The sequence below is a fragment of the Peromyscus maniculatus genome, chromosome 18, assembly GCF_049852395.1.
Source record: "Peromyscus maniculatus bairdii isolate BWxNUB_F1_BW_parent chromosome 18, HU_Pman_BW_mat_3.1, whole genome shotgun sequence".
NCBI classification, from domain to species: Eukaryota; Metazoa; Chordata; class Mammalia; order Rodentia; family Cricetidae; genus Peromyscus; species Peromyscus maniculatus.
This window is the reverse complement of record NC_134869.1, coordinates 42,715,443-42,735,396: the sequence shown is the minus strand read 5'-3', so window position 1 is coordinate 42,735,396 and position 19,954 is coordinate 42,715,443. Positions and strand designations below refer to the sequence as shown.

Below are 19,954 nucleotides of genomic sequence, written 5' to 3'. Positions count from 1 at the left end.
TGCAAGTTGAGTTAAAAATTGGAGAAAATCATAAATAAGGAGGAATGTGTCTGTATTTTTGCTTGAAGGTACCTGGTGTATTTTGAGCTGGAATCCGAGATTCAGTCAGGCATTGTCCCTAGAGCCAGGGACCAGATGCAAAGCTCCAAGCATCTCTAGATATTTTGTGTAAGTAAAGTTTGGTGGGAAATTACACAAGAAATCCTGGTTCAGGTTAGTCTGGGTCGTTCATGGTGGTTACAACTCAAGATAACTACACGTATGTCCAGTTGAATCCATACAACCAGAGAAAGATGTCTATCCTCAGCAGTCTTCTTTTGCTGTGCTGAAACACCATGGCTGAACGCAACATGGGGAGGAAAGAGTTTATTTCACCTTCCTGTTGGCAGGCTGCATAAAGGGAGGCCAGGGCAGGAACCCCAGGCAGGAAACTAGAGCCATGAACTGTAGCAGAAAGCAGGGTTTGCTCCTCTTGGCTAACTCAGCCCACATTTTTATACTGCCCAGGACCACCTGCCCAGGGGTGACCCTGCCCATAGGGGATTGGACCTTCCTTTCTCAATTAACAATCAAGAAGATGCCACCCCAGACTTGCTTTATGGGCAATCCCACGGGAGCATTTTGTCAGTTGAGGGTCTTCGATTCTGGCTTATGTCCCTTGACAAAATAAAAACAAAGAAACGGGGGCTGGAGAGACGGCTTAGAGGTTGAGAGCACTGGCTGCCCTTCCAGAGGTCCTGAGTTCAATTCCCAGCACCCACATGGTGGCTCACAACCATCTGCAATGAGATCTGGCGCCCTCTTTTGGCCTGCAGGTGTACATGCAGGCAGAACACTGTATACACAATAAATAAATAAATCTTTTTAAAAAGATATAAAAAAAATAAAATAAAATAAAAACCAAGAATTGACAACAATAAAACTAACGAGGATGGCTTCTTGAGACGGTAAAAGTTGTTTCTTCCTCCACATCAGCTCTGGGAGTCATGTGTCTGGGGTCCCAGCCACCATTACCTTGTTTTCCTTTGAGGACAGCTTCCTGTTTGTAGCTGGCCCCTCCTCCTTCCCAGGCAGCTGCTGTACCAGGAAGTCACCAGCCGGCCCTGTCCTCTCTTTAGTGTCTCCTGGACAAGGAGAGCAGCTTTGTTTTCTGAGGAGAGATTCTGGCTGAGGAACCTGAGGAGTACACCTGAGCTCAGGGCAGGATCTTCACGTAAACATGTCCTTAGTCCAAGGGCAGGTTGGCCATAACACCTAACTGTGTTCACAAAGCCCTGGGTGGGTGTGGGGCACTGGAGTGTGTCTTCACAAGGGGAGCCTGGGACTTGACTGTAGTGAGCATGTGTGAGGAAACATTCGTGTGTTCCCACATGAGCAAAAGCGAAGGATCCTAAGAGAAAGGAGGTGTCTTGGTAACAATAAGCTGCGTTTGCTTTGGCAGCAAGTAAGGGCATGCCAAAGGGCACTGGATATCAGAAGACCGAAAGCAGTTCAAAGAGCAGAGGTCAGGCAGGAATTAAATATTCCAGAGAACCGTGATCAGAAAGGAAAGTGTGGCTTCCATGTTAGAAGCCTACAGTACTCCATGCCTAGTTCTCCTGTGTGAGTTGATGTCAGGCTCGTTTTGACTCAGTAACTTGCTCTCCACTTGTCTTCTGCAAGCCATGTGGCTCTACCTGGTAGTTCTCCTGGGCCTGTGGAAACTCCTGCGCTTGTTCAGGGAGAGGCAGGTGGTGAGCCATCTCCAAGACAAGCATGTCTTCATCACGGGCTGTGACTCGGGCTTTGGGAACCTGCTGGCCAGACAGCTGGACAGGAGAGGCATGAGGGTGCTGGCTGCATGTCTGACAGAAAGTGGAGCTGAGGAGCTGAGGAGCAAGACATCAGACAGGCTGGAGACGGTGATCCTCGATGTCACCAAGACAGAGAGTGTTGTGGCAGCCACTCAGTGGGTGAAGGAGCGTGTTGGGAACAGAGGTACCATTGAGATTCCTGTGTGTGTCTGTTGGTTTGTCTCTCTGTGTGAAGGGGTCTCCCCTTCATATTCCCTGGAAAGATTTCTGAAGGGGATTTGGGGGACTTGAAGTACCAGCAGCCTCCTGCCCTCCCCTGAACATCACCTGATGTTTCTCCAGCCCCTACCTGCTGTCTCCCAAGCTCTCTGGTCTTGGTAAGAAGGTGCCCTGGGGAGGGTTCACCTCATCACCTTCCTGTCTGTGCTCTGTCATCTTTTCTATGCAGAAAACCTAGACTGCTGGCTGCTGGGTGCCAGCTTAGAGCAGGGTCCCTTTCCGGAGGAGAGGATGGACTTGGCCCTGGGCTGTGTGCGCAGGGTGTCTGGGGCCGGGCTGGAGTGGATCTACTTGTCACCTGCCATCCTGTATGGAGGGAGACAAGATGGTTCCTGTGTGCAGAGCAGGCCATGACGAGCTTAGGGACTGACTTGGGAAACTACATACTAGGAAGGGGATTGGTTTTGTTTTGTTTTGTTTTTCCAGACAGCGTTTCTCTGTGCAGCCCTGGCTGTCCTGAAACTTGCTCTATAGACCAGGCTGGCCTTGAACTCACAGAGATCCCCGCTTCATCTGTCTCCCAAGCCCTAGGATTAAAGGCGTATGGCACCACTGCTGGCTGCTCTTCTTTTACTATACTAGTAGCAAGAAAAGAACAGTGCAAATTTAATTTGAATACTGGGGTCCTTGGCACATATTTTTTCTTTCTTTCTTACTTTCTATTATTATTATTATTATTATTATTATTATTATTATTATTATTATTTGTAAAAGGGTCTTGCTTACATGTGCCATCATACCCAGCTTGTTTCCTACATTTATGTTTTGCCATAAGCACTGTCTTGGCAAACTATTTATTTCAATTATCAGCATGCATGAATATGCTGAGATCCTAGAAATAAAATACCTGGATTAAACAATCACCTCCAGAAGGGCAACACATGGTTCTGAGCTGAGGAGGTGTCTGACTTATGGAGCCAGATCGAAACATGATATGTTTTTTTCCTTAAAATCAGCTAGTCCCCAGTTCTCTGTGCATGGAGGTTAGCGGTGCTGATGTGCTGTTTTATTGTACAGCTGATGATACATCTTGCAGAGTGGTTACTGAAGATCCATCACCCAGGGCCCACAAAGGATGCGTGAGGGTGGTCTGTGGGTGTGAAGAGGGGGCACTATTTTCTGGAGCAGATGGTGGAGCTCAGGCCCTGTTGTTTGCGGGAAGTTTTACCTCCTCTTTCAGGCTGGCGTGTGGCAAGAATCCCAGGAAAGTTGCTCAATATATTTTTAAGGCTTTCTGTTTATTCTTTGGTAATTTCATACATCAGTACAATGTATTTGTTTTATAATCCCACCCAACACCTCGCTCTTCCCTACAGTTCCTCCCTCTCCCTCCTTCCATATCCTCCTCCACAACTTAATGGCTTTTTAAAGTAGAAGACACCAAGTTTGATCAATTGTTCAATGTTGACGCTGGACCTGCCAGAACCGGCTTCCTTCCAAGCACACACGCAGCAGGTTTTCCCAAGCCTCCTCCAGCCAGGACTTGTCGTTCATGTTCCTCAAGTTCTTTGGGATCTCAGCTGTGCCCCTTGCCCTTTCTTCCCTGCCATCCCTGTCTTTTCCTCTCCCCCTCACCTGCCAGGTATTGTTAACCTATGAAACGCAAACACAGTTTCCATGTGGCCAGATGAACAGAGGCATCATGTGTCTTCAGAACCTGTTCTTGCTATTAGCAAATGTGAAGTGGCTGGTGACTGTCAAGAATCAAAAGAAGAGGAAGGTATCCATGCTGTGAGCCATGCCTTCCGGCATGGGTAACCCCAGCCCACAGGCACCATGGCGTTACTTGTATTCTGTTCTCCATCCAATGCCTGTCCAGATGGTCTTACAGACATTACAGTGTAATGTGAATTTTAGTCACAATTAGACCTGTGTAATGTGACTCTCTCTTCTTCCCAGGACTCTGGGGCCTGGTCAACAATGCTGGTATTGCTGTCTTTGCCTTCAATGAGTGGCTGAACAAAGAGGACTTTGCAAAGGTGCTGGATGTGAACCTGTTGGGCATGATCGATGTGACCCTGAACATGCTGCCCTTAGTGAGGAAGGCTAGAGGCCGTGTGGTCAACGTCTCCAGCGCTATGGGTCGAGTGTCTCTCTTTGGTGGTGGTTACAGCATCTCCAAGTATGGTGTAGAGGCCTTCTCGGACTCCCTCAGGTAATGAAGAGTTAGGGGGGCCCATGGGGAACCTCCAGCAGGGTGTTTTCTTGACCACAGCCTCTGAGAACCCCTCATGAAGAGTTTTTTCCTTCTTGTTTGGGGGACTCAATTACCTTCTCTCTGGAGTGGTGGTCATCTGTTGGGAAGTCCCTCTCCATACCCCCGGTAGATGACCAAGGCCTGGGTTCGTTTAGACTTGTCCTGCCCTGGAGGCCTGCCCTGTGTCTAAGTGCAGCAAAGTGTCTAAGGTTGTACTGGACTTGGCCAACAGTACAGATCCTCACCTCCTTTGATGCTCAGGTTGGGGATGTCCTGGAGGTGGGTTGAGCATCATATTCAATTCAACCGGTCCTTATCAAGCTCTTGTGGAGGTCCACAATTCTCATATTCTAGTATGACAATGAGGTTTTGACCCTGATGGACAAACAGCTCCACAACAACAACCACAACCCCGGCAACTGAGTGAAAGGGGAGAGTAAACGAAAGAGCTCGGCCAAGACTGAGAGATTTTTAGCGGTAGTGACCACATTAATCACCAGATTCGCAGAGGGCCCTGCAGCATGGGTCTGAGGTGAATACGACGCCTGGTCACATGGGCTTCCTGGGTAAGAAAATGTTATCAGGCCGGGCCCAGCGTGACGGTGAGCAGATCGCCTTCAGTGCTGTGCCATCCTGGAGCAAAGGGCAGGTCAGCCCTGGCAGTATGACTGGGCAGACCAGCACAAGGTGACTTTTCGAGAGTCTGAGGGCTCTAGACAGGTATATAAATATGTACATGTATACGTACACACACACACACACACACACACACACACACATACACACACAGAGGTCAACCAGCTGAAGCTGGTGCATCACTGTCGCTAAATGGGTTAGATTTCCTGCTAGCTGCAGGGCAAAAAGATCTCAAATTGGAGGACTACAACTGCTTACACAGAAGAGCGTCCTGAAAACGTCTGAAGGAGCCAGGGAGGAACTGGCCTGAGATTCCCCAAGCCAGTAGTGAGTGAAGACAGGGCCCAGGAATGAGGAAGAGCTGATGTAGGCAAGCCCAGTCAGCATTGTGTGTGCTCTATATGGACAAAAGTCCTACCTGGTGTCATAGGACAGAAATATCTGGATTTAAAGCAGTGAGCTGCATACACTAAATATCTAGAGTGATGTTCCAAAGCACAGAGACAATGTCCTTACCACACGTTTCATACCCACACATGCCAGTCCCCAGACTTCTGAATTCTTCTCACCACAGGCCCATGTTGGTATGTTGTATTGTCAAATGTATTATTTTCCTCAGAAGACCTCTGAAGTCCAACCTTGGCCTGCTGTCTTACAGGAGGGAGCTCTCCTATTTTGGGGTAAAGGTGGCCATTATTGAGCCTGGAGGCTTCAAGACTGCTCTGTCCAGTAACGACAGGGTCTCACCAGCTCTCAAGATGATATTTGACCAGGCCAGCTCGGAAGTCAAAGAGATCTATGGAGAGAATTTTTTGTCATCCTGTGAGTGATCTATAGGAACCAAAGAAAAGCCTTGTCCTAAATCCTGAGTCTCCTGTGCTTTCCGCCACTGGTACAACCTGACCCGGGCTATTTTTTTCTCAGAGTGGAGATGTTTAGTCTCCTTTCCTTGGGAGCCTATGGGATTCTGGTCACAGAAAGACGTTCTGGCTTCTAGAACATGGGGCTCTGTCCATCTGAGCCCTTCCTTATCTCACAGATGAAAATAAAGCCGGGGTGGGTGGCAGCGGCAGACTGCCACTTTCCATAAGCTTGGGTTTGTTTCCAGTGTTGGGAGAGACCGTCCAGCTACTCAGCCAGAGTTCTCTCAACAGCGACGCAGGTGGCTGAGTGTGCGTGGTTCTTCTTTTAAGCTGAAGTTGTAGTCTTTCCTGAGGAACTAGGGCAGGCTAGGCTTAGGCATGGCTTCTGGGTGTGGGAGGCGTGGCTTCTGGGTGTGGGAGGCGTGGCTTCTGGGTGGGAGGCGTGGCTTCTGGGTGTGGGAGGCGTGGCTTCTGAGTATGGGAGGTGTGGATTCTACAGAAAGTTTCCTCGGTTGGTCACAGGTTCCTCGCCTATGTGGAGTGTGTAGTCTACCAGAATAATTTCTCATTCTTACAGACCTGCCAACAGTGAACTCACTGATGGAGACGTGCTCAGCGGACCTTACTTTGGTGACGGACTGCATGGAACACGCGCTGACTTCCTGTCACCCTCGCACCCGGTACTCTGCTGGCTGGGATGCCAAGCTCTTCTACCTCCCCATGAGCTACCTCCCCACCTTCCTATCAGATGCCATAGTCTACTTGAACTCTGTAAAACCTGCCCAGGCCCTGTGAAATCTGCACTTGTTTGCAGAACTGGGGAAGTAAGGCGGATGGAGGGAGCCTATGGAACTAGCGTGCATTGTTTATCATATTCATTAAAAATAATTTCTGCTTTCATCATGCTCAAGACCAGTGAAGTCCAGAGGAAAGAGCCAAAGAATTCTGCCAGGGAATAGGGATACGCAGGGGATTGTTGAGCTAGGCAACTTCCCAGGGCTCTGAGCATCATGGCCTATTGTGAGAATCCATAGAACTGGGAGAGGTTGTGGACACCTAGGACATGCTTTGCCTCCAGCCCCTTTCCCCAGGAGATGCACGGGCCTGACTACTCACACCGTCATGTGATGTGGAAAGAACTCATTTCCCGATCACCGTTGTCCATGGTGTCAAGCCGGAGGGCCACCACCAGCACTCCGTGTCCTAACGCCACATCAGCAGGCCGCGGTTGGGAGATGGCAGTGCTGGTGGTGTGGAATCTGGCCAAGACAGAGAAGCCGGTTTTTTATTTGTCTTGAAGCTGTGGCTTCCTTTGGATTCCTTTCCTTTTAGGATAAATGTTGGCAAGGTTACTCGTGTCCTGTGGCTTGAACTAGAGCAGCAGTGAGGTGCGGACCACTGGGGGACAGAGTTAACTGAGGGGGCTGTCCTGGGGAGAGCCAGCACACTGTGGTCTCTGCATTGCTGAGCTCCTCGCGTCCCGGAGCGGAGCGACCCTTGCTTCCCTTTCGGGATTCTTTTAAGCCACCTGACTCACAGGATAAGGCAAAAGAAAGGACATCAAGGAGGTGTCTGGACCCAGGTCCTGCTATTTCTTCCTCTCTCACCTTTCCTCTCACATGTTCCTCTCAGGAGCACCTTCCCTGCAGACTCACTAAGGACCCATCGCAGTCCCCCCCCCCCCCCCCCCCGCAGACTCACTAACGACCCATCGCAGTTCCCCTCCCCCGCAGACTCACTAACGACCCATCGCACTCCACCCCTCCGCACCCGCCCCTGCAGACTCACTAACTACCCATCACAGTTCCACTCCTCCCACCTCTGCCCCCCGCCCCCCACACCCCTTTGGTGAACGGAGTCCTTGTTGTTTCTGGGTTCTGGTCTTTTATTTTCTGCTCAACATTGGCTGCTCAAGGTCATAGATGCTCTTGGGCTAGTCATGGCTGCCCAAGACCCGACTCTGTGTGTCAGGAGGTTTGTGACGATCCTTTCAAGAGAGGGATGAGCAGAGAAAACATTTGCAGGAAGTCCTGGGCTCAGTCCCAAACTGCCAATGGGAGGAGCCTCCCCAGACATCCCGGTGTCCTCCCTAGTTATAGAAATGGAGGCCATGGTGCCATTGGTGGACCCAGTTTCATTGAGCAATGACTCCTGTCTCGGGAGAAAACAGAAATTGACATCCCATGTTGCAGAGCTATTCATTCTGTTCACTTTTAACATTTTATTTGTTTTAGTTTTTGAAGCAGAATCTGGGCACATGGCCTTGTATCGATATACAAAAAAATCTATATCAATGTAAAATATTTGAGGCTAGTTGTTCAAAAATAGACTCAACAATCCACCCTTTTATCCCATCATTTTTATATTGTATCCCCCCTTTTTCCCTTCAGAAAGAGATCCCTGAATCTAATCTCCTTTATTTAGCTTTCTTTCTGACCAGGACCAATAACAACTTGTAACCAATCCCCCTAAACAATGACAAACATCTATAACCCACCAAATGACCAAAAACCACCCTCTCCACCTCTTGGGAATGTGCATGTTGTGTTCTCTATACTGCTTCCTGTTGTCTGGGGGTGCTGGCATCATTTAGGAGACCCTGAGAAAACTGGGATAAGTCCTGGGAGAGTTAGCTGTTGTCCAGTCTCACTGTGATGGAATAATGTAGGGATTATCTGAAGTCTGGCTGGAGTAGTCTGTGAGACTGGATCATCTCAACTGGCAGCCTTGAAGCTGTTCTGGATACAGAACTCTGAAGAAACTGCAGCAGATGCACTCTGAAAGGCTGGATCATCTGGTCCCCTTCCTCTGAAAATACACAAATTTTCAAAGGTAACATACATATCTGCATTAACACAAGTATGGACTGTGCATTGTACACAAGCCAGCCAAAGATTTTTTTTTTTATGTTTTAACAGGTAAAATATACGTCACCTGACGTATATTTTAGGTTCAATTCTTTATGTCTGTATCCAGGATTTTCAGGGGTCTTCCCCGATCAAATCTGTTGCTGGAGGGCTTCTCTCCAGGTCCCACCAAGCCCCACAGTCCCACAATCCATGTATAAAATAATCACTCAGACACTTATATTACTTATAAACTGTATGGCTGTGGCAGGCTTCTTGCTAACTGTTCTTATATCTTAAATTAACCCATTTTTATAAATCTATACCTTGCCACGTGGCTGGTGGCTTACCGGCATCTTTACATGCTGATTGTCCTGGCGGTAGAAGCAGTGTCTCTCCCCCTTCTTCCTGTTTTCCCAATTCTCCTCTCTCCTTGTCCCGCCTATACTTCCTGCCTGGTCACTGGCCATCAGTGTTTTATTTATATAGAGTGATATCCACAGCACAAATCTGATCTCTATCAACCTTGAATAAATCCACAGCCCTTTGTTTCCCCAGGAAACAAAACCTCTTCCCCAAAGCAATACATTTTTGAGTTCCCTATTAAAGGTAAGACATTCTTGAAGTTTTTAGGCCGGCTCACTTCAGCAGTCCCTTTCACAATCCATGTCTCCCAGCAGCTGTCATTTGCTTATCTGCAATCAAAAAATTCAAAGATAATACACTAACATACAGGATCCAGACTCTCTGTGTATTTCCCTTCTCTACGTGGCTTATCCTTTCTACATTATTTTATTTTCTCTTTAAAGATTTTTATCTTATTATTTATAAACTATTTTTTCCTATGACTGTCTATACCTATTTTCTTTTTTAAGCCTACGCACATTTTTTTAAGCACACTCTAACCCACGTAGAGTTTTTTTTTTTTCCACCCAGATCTGTCTTTGCTGAGCACCTGCAGCATTCTCCCATCAAATGGGACAAATCTTAAGCTGCTGTATCAGCTGCCATGGGGCTTAGCACATGGCATTGGCTCATGGTGCTGGTGGCTGGCTCCAGCCCACAGGCAGCAGCCAGCAGCTGTGTCTCTGTGTGCTACTGAGCACCAGCTCACCCGAGAGACTGCAGGACTAGGAAGCCACACCCAGCTCCTTGTCCAGAACTTGTCGTAGCTTTCTCAGGCCTTATGTGGCTATACATGGCTGGACACTGGGTGTCATATGTAGCAAATCTTTTTCTGTCCCACCCGCCAGCTCCCAAATAACTACATGGAGATTTATTATTAATTATGAAAGCTCAGCCTATAGCTTAGGCTTGTTTCTAACTAGCTCTTGTAACTTAAATTAACCCATTTCTATTCATCTATGTGCTGCCACGTGGCTCATAGCTTTTACCTCTTGTCCTGCATGTCTTGCTTCCTCTGTGCCCAGCTGATGACTCCCTCTTCTTCCCAGTGTTTTCTCTGCCCCCAACATCCTGCCTAGCTATTGCCCACTTAGCTTCCTATTAAACCAAGCACAGTGACTTATCTTCATACAGTATGAAGGAATATTCTGCAGCATGACCTAGGCTGAGCTTAACATTCTTACCCTCCTGCCTCTGCCTCTGGGTGGCCGGCATTACTGGTATACACCACTACACCCACCTTAGCTTGCTGTTATTTGTTAGGTCTTTAAACTTTCCTCTTCTTTTGTGTGTGTGTGTGTGTGTGTGTGTGTGTGTGTGTGTGTGTGTGTGTAGAGGGGGGGTCATATGTACATGTGTGTGCATGCATGTGAAGGCCAGAGGACAACCTTTGCTGTTGTTGCTCTGGTACCATTTACCTGTTTTTGGAGACAGTGCTTCTCATTAGATTAGCACACACCAGTGGAATAAGGTCCCTGGCTAGTCAGCCCGAGGTCCACCAGCCTCTACCTCGCCAGCATGAGATCCAAAGAGCAGGAACAACAGCACACTGAGCTTTTCTCCATGGGTTGTGGACATTGAAGTCAGGTTTTCATGCTTGGGCAGCAAGTAGTTTATTGACTTAGCCGTCCCCCTGCTTCTTCCTCCTCCTCTTCCTCCTCTTCAGCTGCTACAAAAAGCTACCTCGTTGATTCCCTTTGTGGTCGTGGTCCTCTGTGAGGTGAATACCTTATTAAGCCCAGCTTCTTGACCAGCAGTTCTCAACCTGTGGGTCATGACTCCTGTGGGTGTCAACCGACCCACAGGAGTCACCTAAGACCATTGGAAAACAGAGATATTTACATCACAATTCATAACAGTAGCAAAGTTGCAGTTATGAAGCAGCAATGAGAATAATTTTATGGTTGGTGGTCACCAAAACATGAGGAACTGTATTAAAGAGTTGCAGCATTAGGAAGGTTGACAACCACTGCTCTAGACCTCAGCCCTTAGAGCACAAATGTTCCTTCATTTCTGGATCCCCAGTTAAGACTGACCAAGGGCTGCATGTGGGCAGGACTGGAAAAGGCTTGCACAGTGGGCCTGTCCCCCACCCTTTGCATCACTGATTCTAGACTCCATCCCTCCCCTCCCTGCATGCAGAAGAAACAGTGGGGTGGGTGGGGATGCCTGGCCTTCACTGGAGAAGTGCTTCTCACCTGGCTGAGCTACACTCCTCTGGAGTCTTGATCCCAGTAGATGGTTCAGCTCAGGTTCTGCCTCAGCACTGCAGCCCAGAGATCAGACAGCTGGAGTGTTGAGACACTCACAAGTTCAGCCCTGGAATGGGACAAGGTGCCCCTACCCAGGACACTGAAGAGGACCACTGTGCACTGTCAGTTGGTCTGTGCAGGAATCTCAGGGGAGGGATGGATGGACTGGGGGAAGCTTCACAGGACAGGGAGGTGTCTCTGAGGATTTCTCTTCAGCCCTGTGGGTCCTGGTGAGGGAGTCACACCCAGACTCCATTCTCACTGACTTTATCTGGAAATCCAGGGACTGGTCTGGATCCTGCTGTGTTCTAGAAGCCCTTGTCAACAACAGGAGTGTGTGTTACTGTCAGGGTAAGAAGATCAGCAGGTGTGATGGCTAGTATTGTGTCAACTTGACACAAGCCAGAGTCATCAGGGAAAAGGGAGCCTCAGCTGAGGAAATGCCTCCTTAAAATCCAGCTGTAAGGCATTTCCTCATTTAGTGATCAATGGGGAAGGGCCCAGCCCATGGTGGGTGGTGCTACCCCTGGGCTGGTGGTCCTGGGTTCTATAAGAAAGCAGGCTGAAAACGAATGGAAACACATGAACTATGAACCAAAGGCTGAGGGGCCCCCAGCTGGATCAGGCCCTCTGAATAGGTGAGACAGTTGATTGGCTTGATCAGTTTGGGAGGCAACTAGGCAGTGGGACCGAGTCCTGTACTCATGGCATGAGTTGGCTGTTTGAAACCTGGAGCTTATGCAGGGACATTTGGCTCAGTCTGGGAGGAGGGGACTGGACCTGCCTGGACTGAGTCTACCAGGTTGATCGCAGTCCTGGGGGGGGGGGGGGGGGGATTTGCCCTGGAGGTGGTGGGAATGGGGGTTAGGCTGGGGGTAAGGGCAGGGGGTGGTATGGGGGAGAATAGGGGAACCCATGGCTGATATGTAGAACTGAATGGTATTGTAAAATAAAATAAAAGGAAAAAAAAAGAATCTTTAGAAAAAAGATCTTTTTTTTTTTTTTTTTTTTGGTTTTTCGAGACAGGGTTTCTCCGTGTAGCTTTGTGCCTTTTCCTGGAACTCACTTGGTAGCCCAGGCTGGCCTCGAACTCACAGAGATCCACCTGGCTCTGCCTCCCGAGTGCTGGGATTAAAGGCATGCGCCACCACCGCCCGGCTTAGAAAAAACATCTTTTATTGAACATGAAGAAGGAGACAGTAGGTGGTATTTAAAAGGGAGCTTTGCACAAAGATCTTAATGATAGAATTTCATGTTATAGTCATTTCTTGCAAACAAGATATGAAATGTTTGAAAGTTTACTGCTCAAAGACCAAAATAATAAGAAAAAGACCAAACACTAGAGAAAGAAACTGTGTACCTTCCCTTGAAGAATGTAGGAACTTTTTTCAGGGAGAGAGACAAATAAAACCTCTGAGAAAGAACATCAGAACACTGTTCAGCATTGTTGTATTACAAAGCAGTAAAGCCTCTTTGCTAGAAAAAGCTATCATTTAGTGATAATGCTTTTGTGTGTGGTTCTATTTTAAAGTCTTTGGCTTTGACGGCAGGGCAAAGTCCAAGACCCGTTTTATAATTAGAAGTGTTAATAACTGGTGAATGGATTTTTCCTCATATAGAATTTGAAAGTATATTTGTGAATATGTTCTCTACCACTTATACTTAAACAACATGTTTTTCACCAAAAAGAAAGAAAGAAAGAAAGAAAGAAAGAAAGAAAGAAAGAAAGAAAGAAAGAAAGAAAGAAAGAAAGAAAGAAAAGAAAGAAAAGAAAGAAAGCAGGCTGAGCAAGCCAGTAAGCAGCACCCCTCCATGGCCTCTGCATCAGCTCCTGCCTCCAGGTTCCTGCCCTGTTTGAGTTCCTGTCTTGATTTTCTTCAGTGATGAACAGCAATGTGGAAGTGTGAGCCAAATAAACCCTTTCCTCCCCAGCTTGCTTTATGGTCATAATGTTCTGTCACAGCGATAGAAACCCTGACTAGGACAGTAGGTGTGGGAGTCAGAAAGGACACTGAGTGGAGGGACCTAGGGACCTAATGAGTGAAAGAACACCGAGTCACTGAAGAAATGAAGTCTGCCACCTGTCCCAGCTTGAGAGCCCTTGGGTCTTCGGTTAGCTGGATGCGAGCAAGGATGAGAATTCACAGGTCCTATTGGCTGCTGAGAACTTTCTACCCTCTTTTCTGTCGCTGAAATAAAGCAATGAAGGAGGGTCTCCGCGACCTCTGCAGGAGCGGGAGCCTGAACAGGAGCAAGAGATAAAGCTGGAGGAGAAGCAAGGGCAAGAGAAGCAGCAGGAGGCTGTTGAGGAGCTGGAACAGGAGGAGGGGGGGCAGGAGGAGGAAAAGAAGGAGAAGCAGGAAGGAGAAGGAGAAGCAGGAGGTGGAGGAGAAGCAGGAGGTGGAGGAGAAGCAGGAGGAGGAGGAGAAGCAGGAGGAGGAGGAGAAGCAGGAAGGAGGAGAAGCAGGAGGAGGAGGAGAAGCAGGAGGTGGAGGAGAAGCAGGAAGGAGGAGAAGCAGGAGGAGGAGGAGAAGCAGGAGGAGGAGGAGAAGCAGGAGGTGGAGGAGAAGCAGGAAGGAGGAGAAGCAGGAGGTGGAGGAGAAGCAGGAAGAGGAGGAGCAGGAGGAGAGGGAACAGGAAGAGCAGGAGGAAGAGGAGCAGGAGGAGGAGAGGTGAGGCCCCACCTTGGGGACTGAAAACTCCAGCTCCAGGTGGAATCAGCTCCTTGCTGATACCCAGTGCTCAGCTCTGAACGGCAAAGGTGGGCTCTGTAGGCCACGCTTTCCCCTCCCTCTCATCGGGTCGAGCATCTGGTTGAGTCTGGGTTCTGCAGAAAACTTCCACGGAGTCCAACTCTTCTTTGAGCATCTTTTGAGCCATCAGAAATAACAAACGTGGACAGTTCAAAGCCGCCCGGAGCTACAGGACCCTGGCTTAGTCTGTTTTCTTCCCCCCCCCCCCAACTTCTTGTGTCTCTTCACCCCCCCCCCACCCAGACTGTTGTGGGAAGGGACATCCTGTACTCACCCTAGAGTGCTCCGCGGACAGTCACACGGGATCAGACTCTGGCTCCTTTTTGGGCGTCCTGGAGGATAAGTGTCTGTCCAGAATGCACACTAAACTGGTAACTTTGCAGTGGGCAGGGCTGAGGGACCTCCCTGTCTGACTGAGATCCAAGACAGCCTCCTATCTTTGCCTCCTTATGAAGTGGGGTCTTTGTGGGGCACAGGAGAGAAGCGGGCTGTTCCAGCACTGGTGCCCTGCATCAACTTGGTGCAGCTGTAGGAAAAGGTGCTGCAATCTTGGGGGGCAATAAAACCAGTTGGATCCCTGCAATCCAGATCAGGAAAAGGGTTGCATACAAAAATGACTTCATCAGCTCCTCACCATTCCATCACTGGGGTGAGGGTGGGAGTGTGGGGGGTGGGCTCATAGGGCCACACCCCTCCCTGAGGAGCCAAAGGTTATTGAGGGAGGGGAGTCCTATTCTGTGGTAATATATTGTGTACCCTGATCAACTTTACCTAAAGATCAGAGAACAGAACAAGCCACTAGATGAAACATAGAGGCCAGGCAGTGGTGACACACACCTTTAATCTTAACACTCGGGAGGCAGAGATCCATTTGGATCGCTGTAAATTCAAAGGCACCCTGGATTACATGAGATTGACTAGTCTAAGAGAGAAACAGAGCCAGACAGTGGTGGCGCACACCTTTAATCCCAATACTTGGGAGTCACACACCTTTAATTCCAGCACCTGAGATCTCATGCCTTTGCTTGGGAAGCACACACACCTTTAATCCCAGGAAATGATGAGGAGACAGGAACTGGAAGCCTTTTCAGGGGCCGAGGAGTCCTAGAGGTTAAGACGTGGCAGTGGCGTGTTCCTTTGTCTCTCTGATCTTTCAGCATTTACCCCAATATCTGGCCCTGTTTTTTGTTGTTGTTTTTTTTTTTTAATTAAAAGACCAATTATTAATTTGTGTTACACTATTTATTCCTTGGTGGTATAAGTTGCCCTTGTTCAGGTAAATGGCTCCCTACCATGCTCATGCAGGCAACCCTAAGTGGTTCATTCAGGGGACACAAGAACACACATACAGGAAAGGAAAACAGGCCAGGGCCTTGTTAGAAGACAATGGGGTTCAGTGGGAAGGGGAAGGAGATAATAGGGAGAAGGAGGATCAGAGTATGTATTTTATATATACAGATAGGTATGTATAGACACACATATAATTGTAAAAAATATATAAATTTTTTAAAGTGACTTCATTATAGCTGGCAGTCACCTTGTTTATTTTAAACTGGTATCAAAGAGTCAAACAGGTCCCAGAAGCCAGGGAACTGCAGAGAGGGAACCCTGGGTGAATTATACATGCTCACACGGGCACCGCCGTGACAAGGACCTCAGACCCCAGGCAAATTGGCAAAGCCTTTCCCTATCCGGGTCAGGCTCAGAACTGGCAAAGCCTGAGGTTGGGTGTTTTTGGAGGATGGATCAGTGTGAGCAAAACTCGCCACTGCAGCTTCCTGGAGGTCCCAGCCTGAGACGGCTCCCTCAGTCCTCCTGCAGACTCGCCAGCCCCTTCCCCTTTGCTGCTCCTGACAGACATGCTGAGGAGGCAGGTCGCAGCGGAAGGAGCTGAGGCTGCATCAGAGCACATGCAGGCCACTGGATGCCAGCTTTTCTGTACATGCGTCTGTGTGTCTGTCCTTTCTACATCCCCTCACTGACCCTAGTCAGGTTCAAGATGCCAAGGCACTCAGGTCATGGCAGGGAACAGTTCCCCAAATTCCATTTAATGTTTTAGTTTTCTGGGAATCTACGTAAGAAAATCTGACTAGGGTTATTCAAGGTTATTGGTGATAGTTACAACTCAAGATGGCTGTAGTTATGCCAGACTTAATCTCCACAGCAGGGCCGAGGATATCTTGAGAAAGTAGAAGTCTTTCTATTCTTCTCTTCCTCCGCTAGTTCTGGAAGTTTCCAGTTCCCACTCCCCTCCCTTTCTCCTTTCTCTCTGCTCATGAAGTCAGACTTCCTGTTTGGAGACCCTGCTTCCTCTTGCCATATAGTTCTTCTTGGAGGTGGCCAAAGCCTTCCTGCGCTCTCCTGGCCCTCTCCTGCGGTTGTAGGGAAATCCGACTTAGATTTCTGAGTAAGAATTCTAAGCCTGATGAGAAAAACCGCAGCTTCATGGAGGATTTTTCTCTGTAACGGGGGAGGGGAACTGTTGACGGAACCCAGGGAGTCAGCAAAAACTCTACCAGAGAGCTGTATCTGCAGATTTCAAAACACAAAAACACTGTTATGAAACAAGGTCCTGCTGTCCTAACCAGGCTGGCCTTGACCCTGTGGTGCTCCTGGGTTCACCTCTAAAGTGACTCAGGTTACAGATGTGCCCAACACAGGTGGCTGTAAATGTGTTTTGATGCCAAGTCCAGGGTATTAATAGCAACGACCTATGTTCAGAAAGTCCCTGGTTCAAGGATGCTTGCTAGCCTCTGAGACATTCATTCATACGTTATCTGAGCCTGGACCTTGGCTAGGGTGGAGCGTGCATTATGAAATATGTATAGATTTTCACATGGGAACAGGAGGTGAGAGAAATCTAGACCAGTGAGATTTTTTGCTGAATACTGAGTTGTGGTTTCTTTCGGGGCAGGACAGGAAATATCCAGGGATATTTGTCTATCAGAATAGCAAAGCAATTCAAAGAGCTGAGGAGGGACCGGAATAAAATGCACCAGAAAGTCAATAATCAGGGAGGAAACTGAGGACTCCATGCCAAAAGCCTGCGGGCTGCCCTGCCTACCACAGCCCCTGATGTTCCCACCCCTTCAAGTCTGAACAGAGGCCAGAGTTCAGTGTCTGTTCTCTGCACAGCCCTCCGGCTGTATCTAGTGACCGGAGTGGGCCTGTGGAATTCATGCAGAGCGAGGCAGGTGGTGCCTTCATCACAGGCTGTGACTCCCCCTCTGGGATCCTGCTGGCCAGACAGCCGGACATACAAAGCATGACGGTGCTAGCTGAATAACTGTTGGAAAAGGAAGCTGAGTAGCCCGGGAACAAGACATCAGACATGTTGGAGACCATGACCCTGGAAATCAACCAACCAGAGAGCATTGCTGTAGTCTCTAAAGGATGAAGGAACACGTGTAGGGAGTTGACAAAGGTAAGACCCAGATTCCTGTCTGGGTCTTGTCTCTGTGTCGAGGGTGTTAACAACATTCTGACTTGCCCCCTTGACATCCTGCCCGCCCTGCATCCTGACACAGAAGCCTCTTAAGGAAAAACTCTGCCCCTTTCTCTCTCTCTCTCTCTCTCTCTCTCCCATGAGATGTGCACCCCTCAATGTCTCTCTCTCTCTCTCCCTCCCTCCCTCTCTCCCTCCCTCCCTCTTTCCTATCATCTCTTCATCTATTATAATAAGTCATTTCTATGTGGATGTAGCAACTGGGTTGTGAATGTCCACCTGCCACCCCACCGCCATGCCTGCATGGAGTGGGTCACCTGCCAGCCCGCCACTGCATCTGCCCAGCATGCCAGCATGTTTTCCTGCAATCACCGGATACCCCCGGGGTCCCTTTATAATATATCATAACAAAGGGGACATCTCCTTTGTGCTCAAGGGCAAGATTCCTCAAAAGTCTGGGAGGCTTGGGGGGAAAAAAGACAGAAAAAAAAAAACAACTACAAGCTTCCTTTTCTCTCATCCACATGCCATCATGAGCCTAGGAGGTGAGAGGCTGGGCAGGTGGGCACAGTTTGTGGCCCAGCTGAGAGCCGGTATGAGTTTCCTGCAGAGGGAAAGAACTGAGGAGTGAGGAACCAGGAACTCTTACAAACTTCCCTCCTGATTTAGAACTGAAAATGGAAGTGGAGAGATTGCACCAAAGATCCATTTGTTCTGAACAGATTTCAAAGTCCATGACAGTGTTCTGACAAAGAGTTGGGTAACAAATTGCACAGAAAATGTACTAACCACTCCTGCCGTCCATAAATGACACACTCACGTGGCTGGGACTCCAGGGCTGCTCCTCTCCTCACGAGCTATACATCTACCTTTCTGGTGGATTCCATGGAATCCCCTAAGGTACTTACTATGAAGCCAAGATCAGAGAACGTGGTAGAGCCGAGTGGGTTTCTGGTGATAGGTCATGGGGTGGGGGACAGACAAGTAAAGGGAACATTTCAGGACCCCAGGATCATGCAGGCTCTCCACCTCCTCATGTCTGCCCCAGGTTTTTTCCTGAGACATTAATCAGGATTCTGGGGAAGAGCAAACTATGTTTTTCAGCTGAGGAATTGTGTGTATGTGCATAGCAAGGCTCTGAAGCCCCATAGCTCACCTGCCCCTGAGCACTTTGCTTTGGGGGGTGGGGCATGAGCACGAGCAGGGGAACTGGTCTCAGTTTGACCTGTTCTGTCTCCTGCCTACCTCCTTAGGGTAAGTTTTGTTGTGGCCAGTCCCTGCCCTCCCACAGGATAGAAATGACCTGGAGGAAATGAGGCCTTTTTTTCTTCCAAAGACTTCTGTGGGTACTGAGTGGGCTTGAGAGGGGACATAGCAGCCTGAACTCTTGGGCCTCAAATGCCAACTAGGTGAGGAGAGCTGGCATTGGGAGGCACTCTCAGCCTTGTATGTGGCCCTACAGCCGTCAGCCTACATTTTTTTTCTTTTTCTAATTTGAGTCCAGGCCACCACTGCCTTAGCCAGAATCAGTAAAGAGGCCTGGAAGGTGACTGGATCCAGTATAGGCCTGCTCCAGGTCAGTTCTGAACTGCTCTTCTCTGGGGCCAGACACCTCAGCCTTACCTGTGTCCCCAAGAACTGGGATGCTTGTTGCCCCTCAGTCTGCTCATCCCTTGAGGGACATTGACATCTCCTGGGCATGACTTCCTTGATCACTCATCCAGGAGGCCAACGCAGACTGGGGGATGCTTGCCAAGCCTGTACAGGGTGTGCCATGGCCTCGAGGAAAGCATGAAGCACATAAGTTTGTCGTCCACCACTGCCCACCGCCATCGCCCATGGGTCTGCCCTTCAGAGATGGGCTAATGGCCTGACCCCCCCACCCCCATATCTTTGGTACGGAATGACCCAGCCTTGTTGTGTGAGGCCTAAAGTTATGCTGGAAGTTTGAATTACTGTGCTTAAGAGATCTATAAAACAAAAATGTCTGTAAGCCCTGCTTGCCCAAGGACAGACAACTCCCTGGAATGCTGGGGGCTGCTGTTCACGTAAGAGAACAAGCCACGTGTTTTCACTCCTGTAAACGAGGCTGGCTGCCCCATCTGCACAGGATGTGCTTGATCACATGCAGGCAGGAGATACCTCAGGATGGATGCTTGCCCCCCTGATGGGACGAAGACAGGAAGTGGGTAGCCTTGTGCACCTAACATAATTGGCAGTCATTCTAAGGGAATCCCAGGTTTGGACCTGGCCAGCGTCTATACCAGTATTTAATAAAGCTTGCCTTCAAATCTGGCTCAGAAATTACGGTAGTGGTCTTATTCTTGCCAGGCGGGATTTACAGTTGGTGGGACACCCTCTTTACCTGTGTAGCTGGCCAGCATCGGTAAATGCACAAAGATGCGCCCATTGCTCCCCTCTCCAAGGAGCTTTTGTACCTGATTTCTGTATAGACCCTCTAAACAGGGAGGAGGTCAGCTCGCGG

General features: G+C 48.8%; 1 protein-coding gene across 1 annotated transcript; it reads left to right on the top strand.

Moving 5' to 3' along the window:
• The first annotated feature begins 1,121 nt into the window (after positions 1–1,121).
• Positions 1,122–6,668, top strand: LOC143266767 (retinol dehydrogenase 7-like). The gene is made up of 4 exons (XM_076554063.1): positions 1,122–1,977; positions 3,972–4,227; positions 5,564–5,727; positions 6,346–6,668. The coding sequence occupies exons 1-4, from the start codon at positions 1,665–1,667 to the stop codon at positions 6,561–6,563; spliced, it is 951 nt and encodes a 316-aa protein (XP_076410178.1). The 5' UTR covers positions 1,122–1,664; the 3' UTR covers positions 6,564–6,668.
• The last annotated feature ends 13,286 nt before the right edge of the window (positions 6,669–19,954 follow it).

Bases quoted from the DNA above. Each gene is read 5' to 3' on its own strand.
- LOC143266767 (XM_076554063.1), top strand. From the start codon at position 1,665: ATGTGGCTCTACCTGGTAGTTCTCCTGGGCCTGTGGAAACTCCTGCGC. The intron at 1,978-3,971 runs GTACCATTGAGA...TCTTCTTCCCAG, and splicing joins GGAGCGTGTTGGGAACAGAG to GACTCTGGGGCCTGGTCAAC. The intron at 4,228-5,563 runs GTAATGAAGAGT...GCTGTCTTACAG, and splicing joins GCCTTCTCGGACTCCCTCAG to GAGGGAGCTCTCCTATTTTG.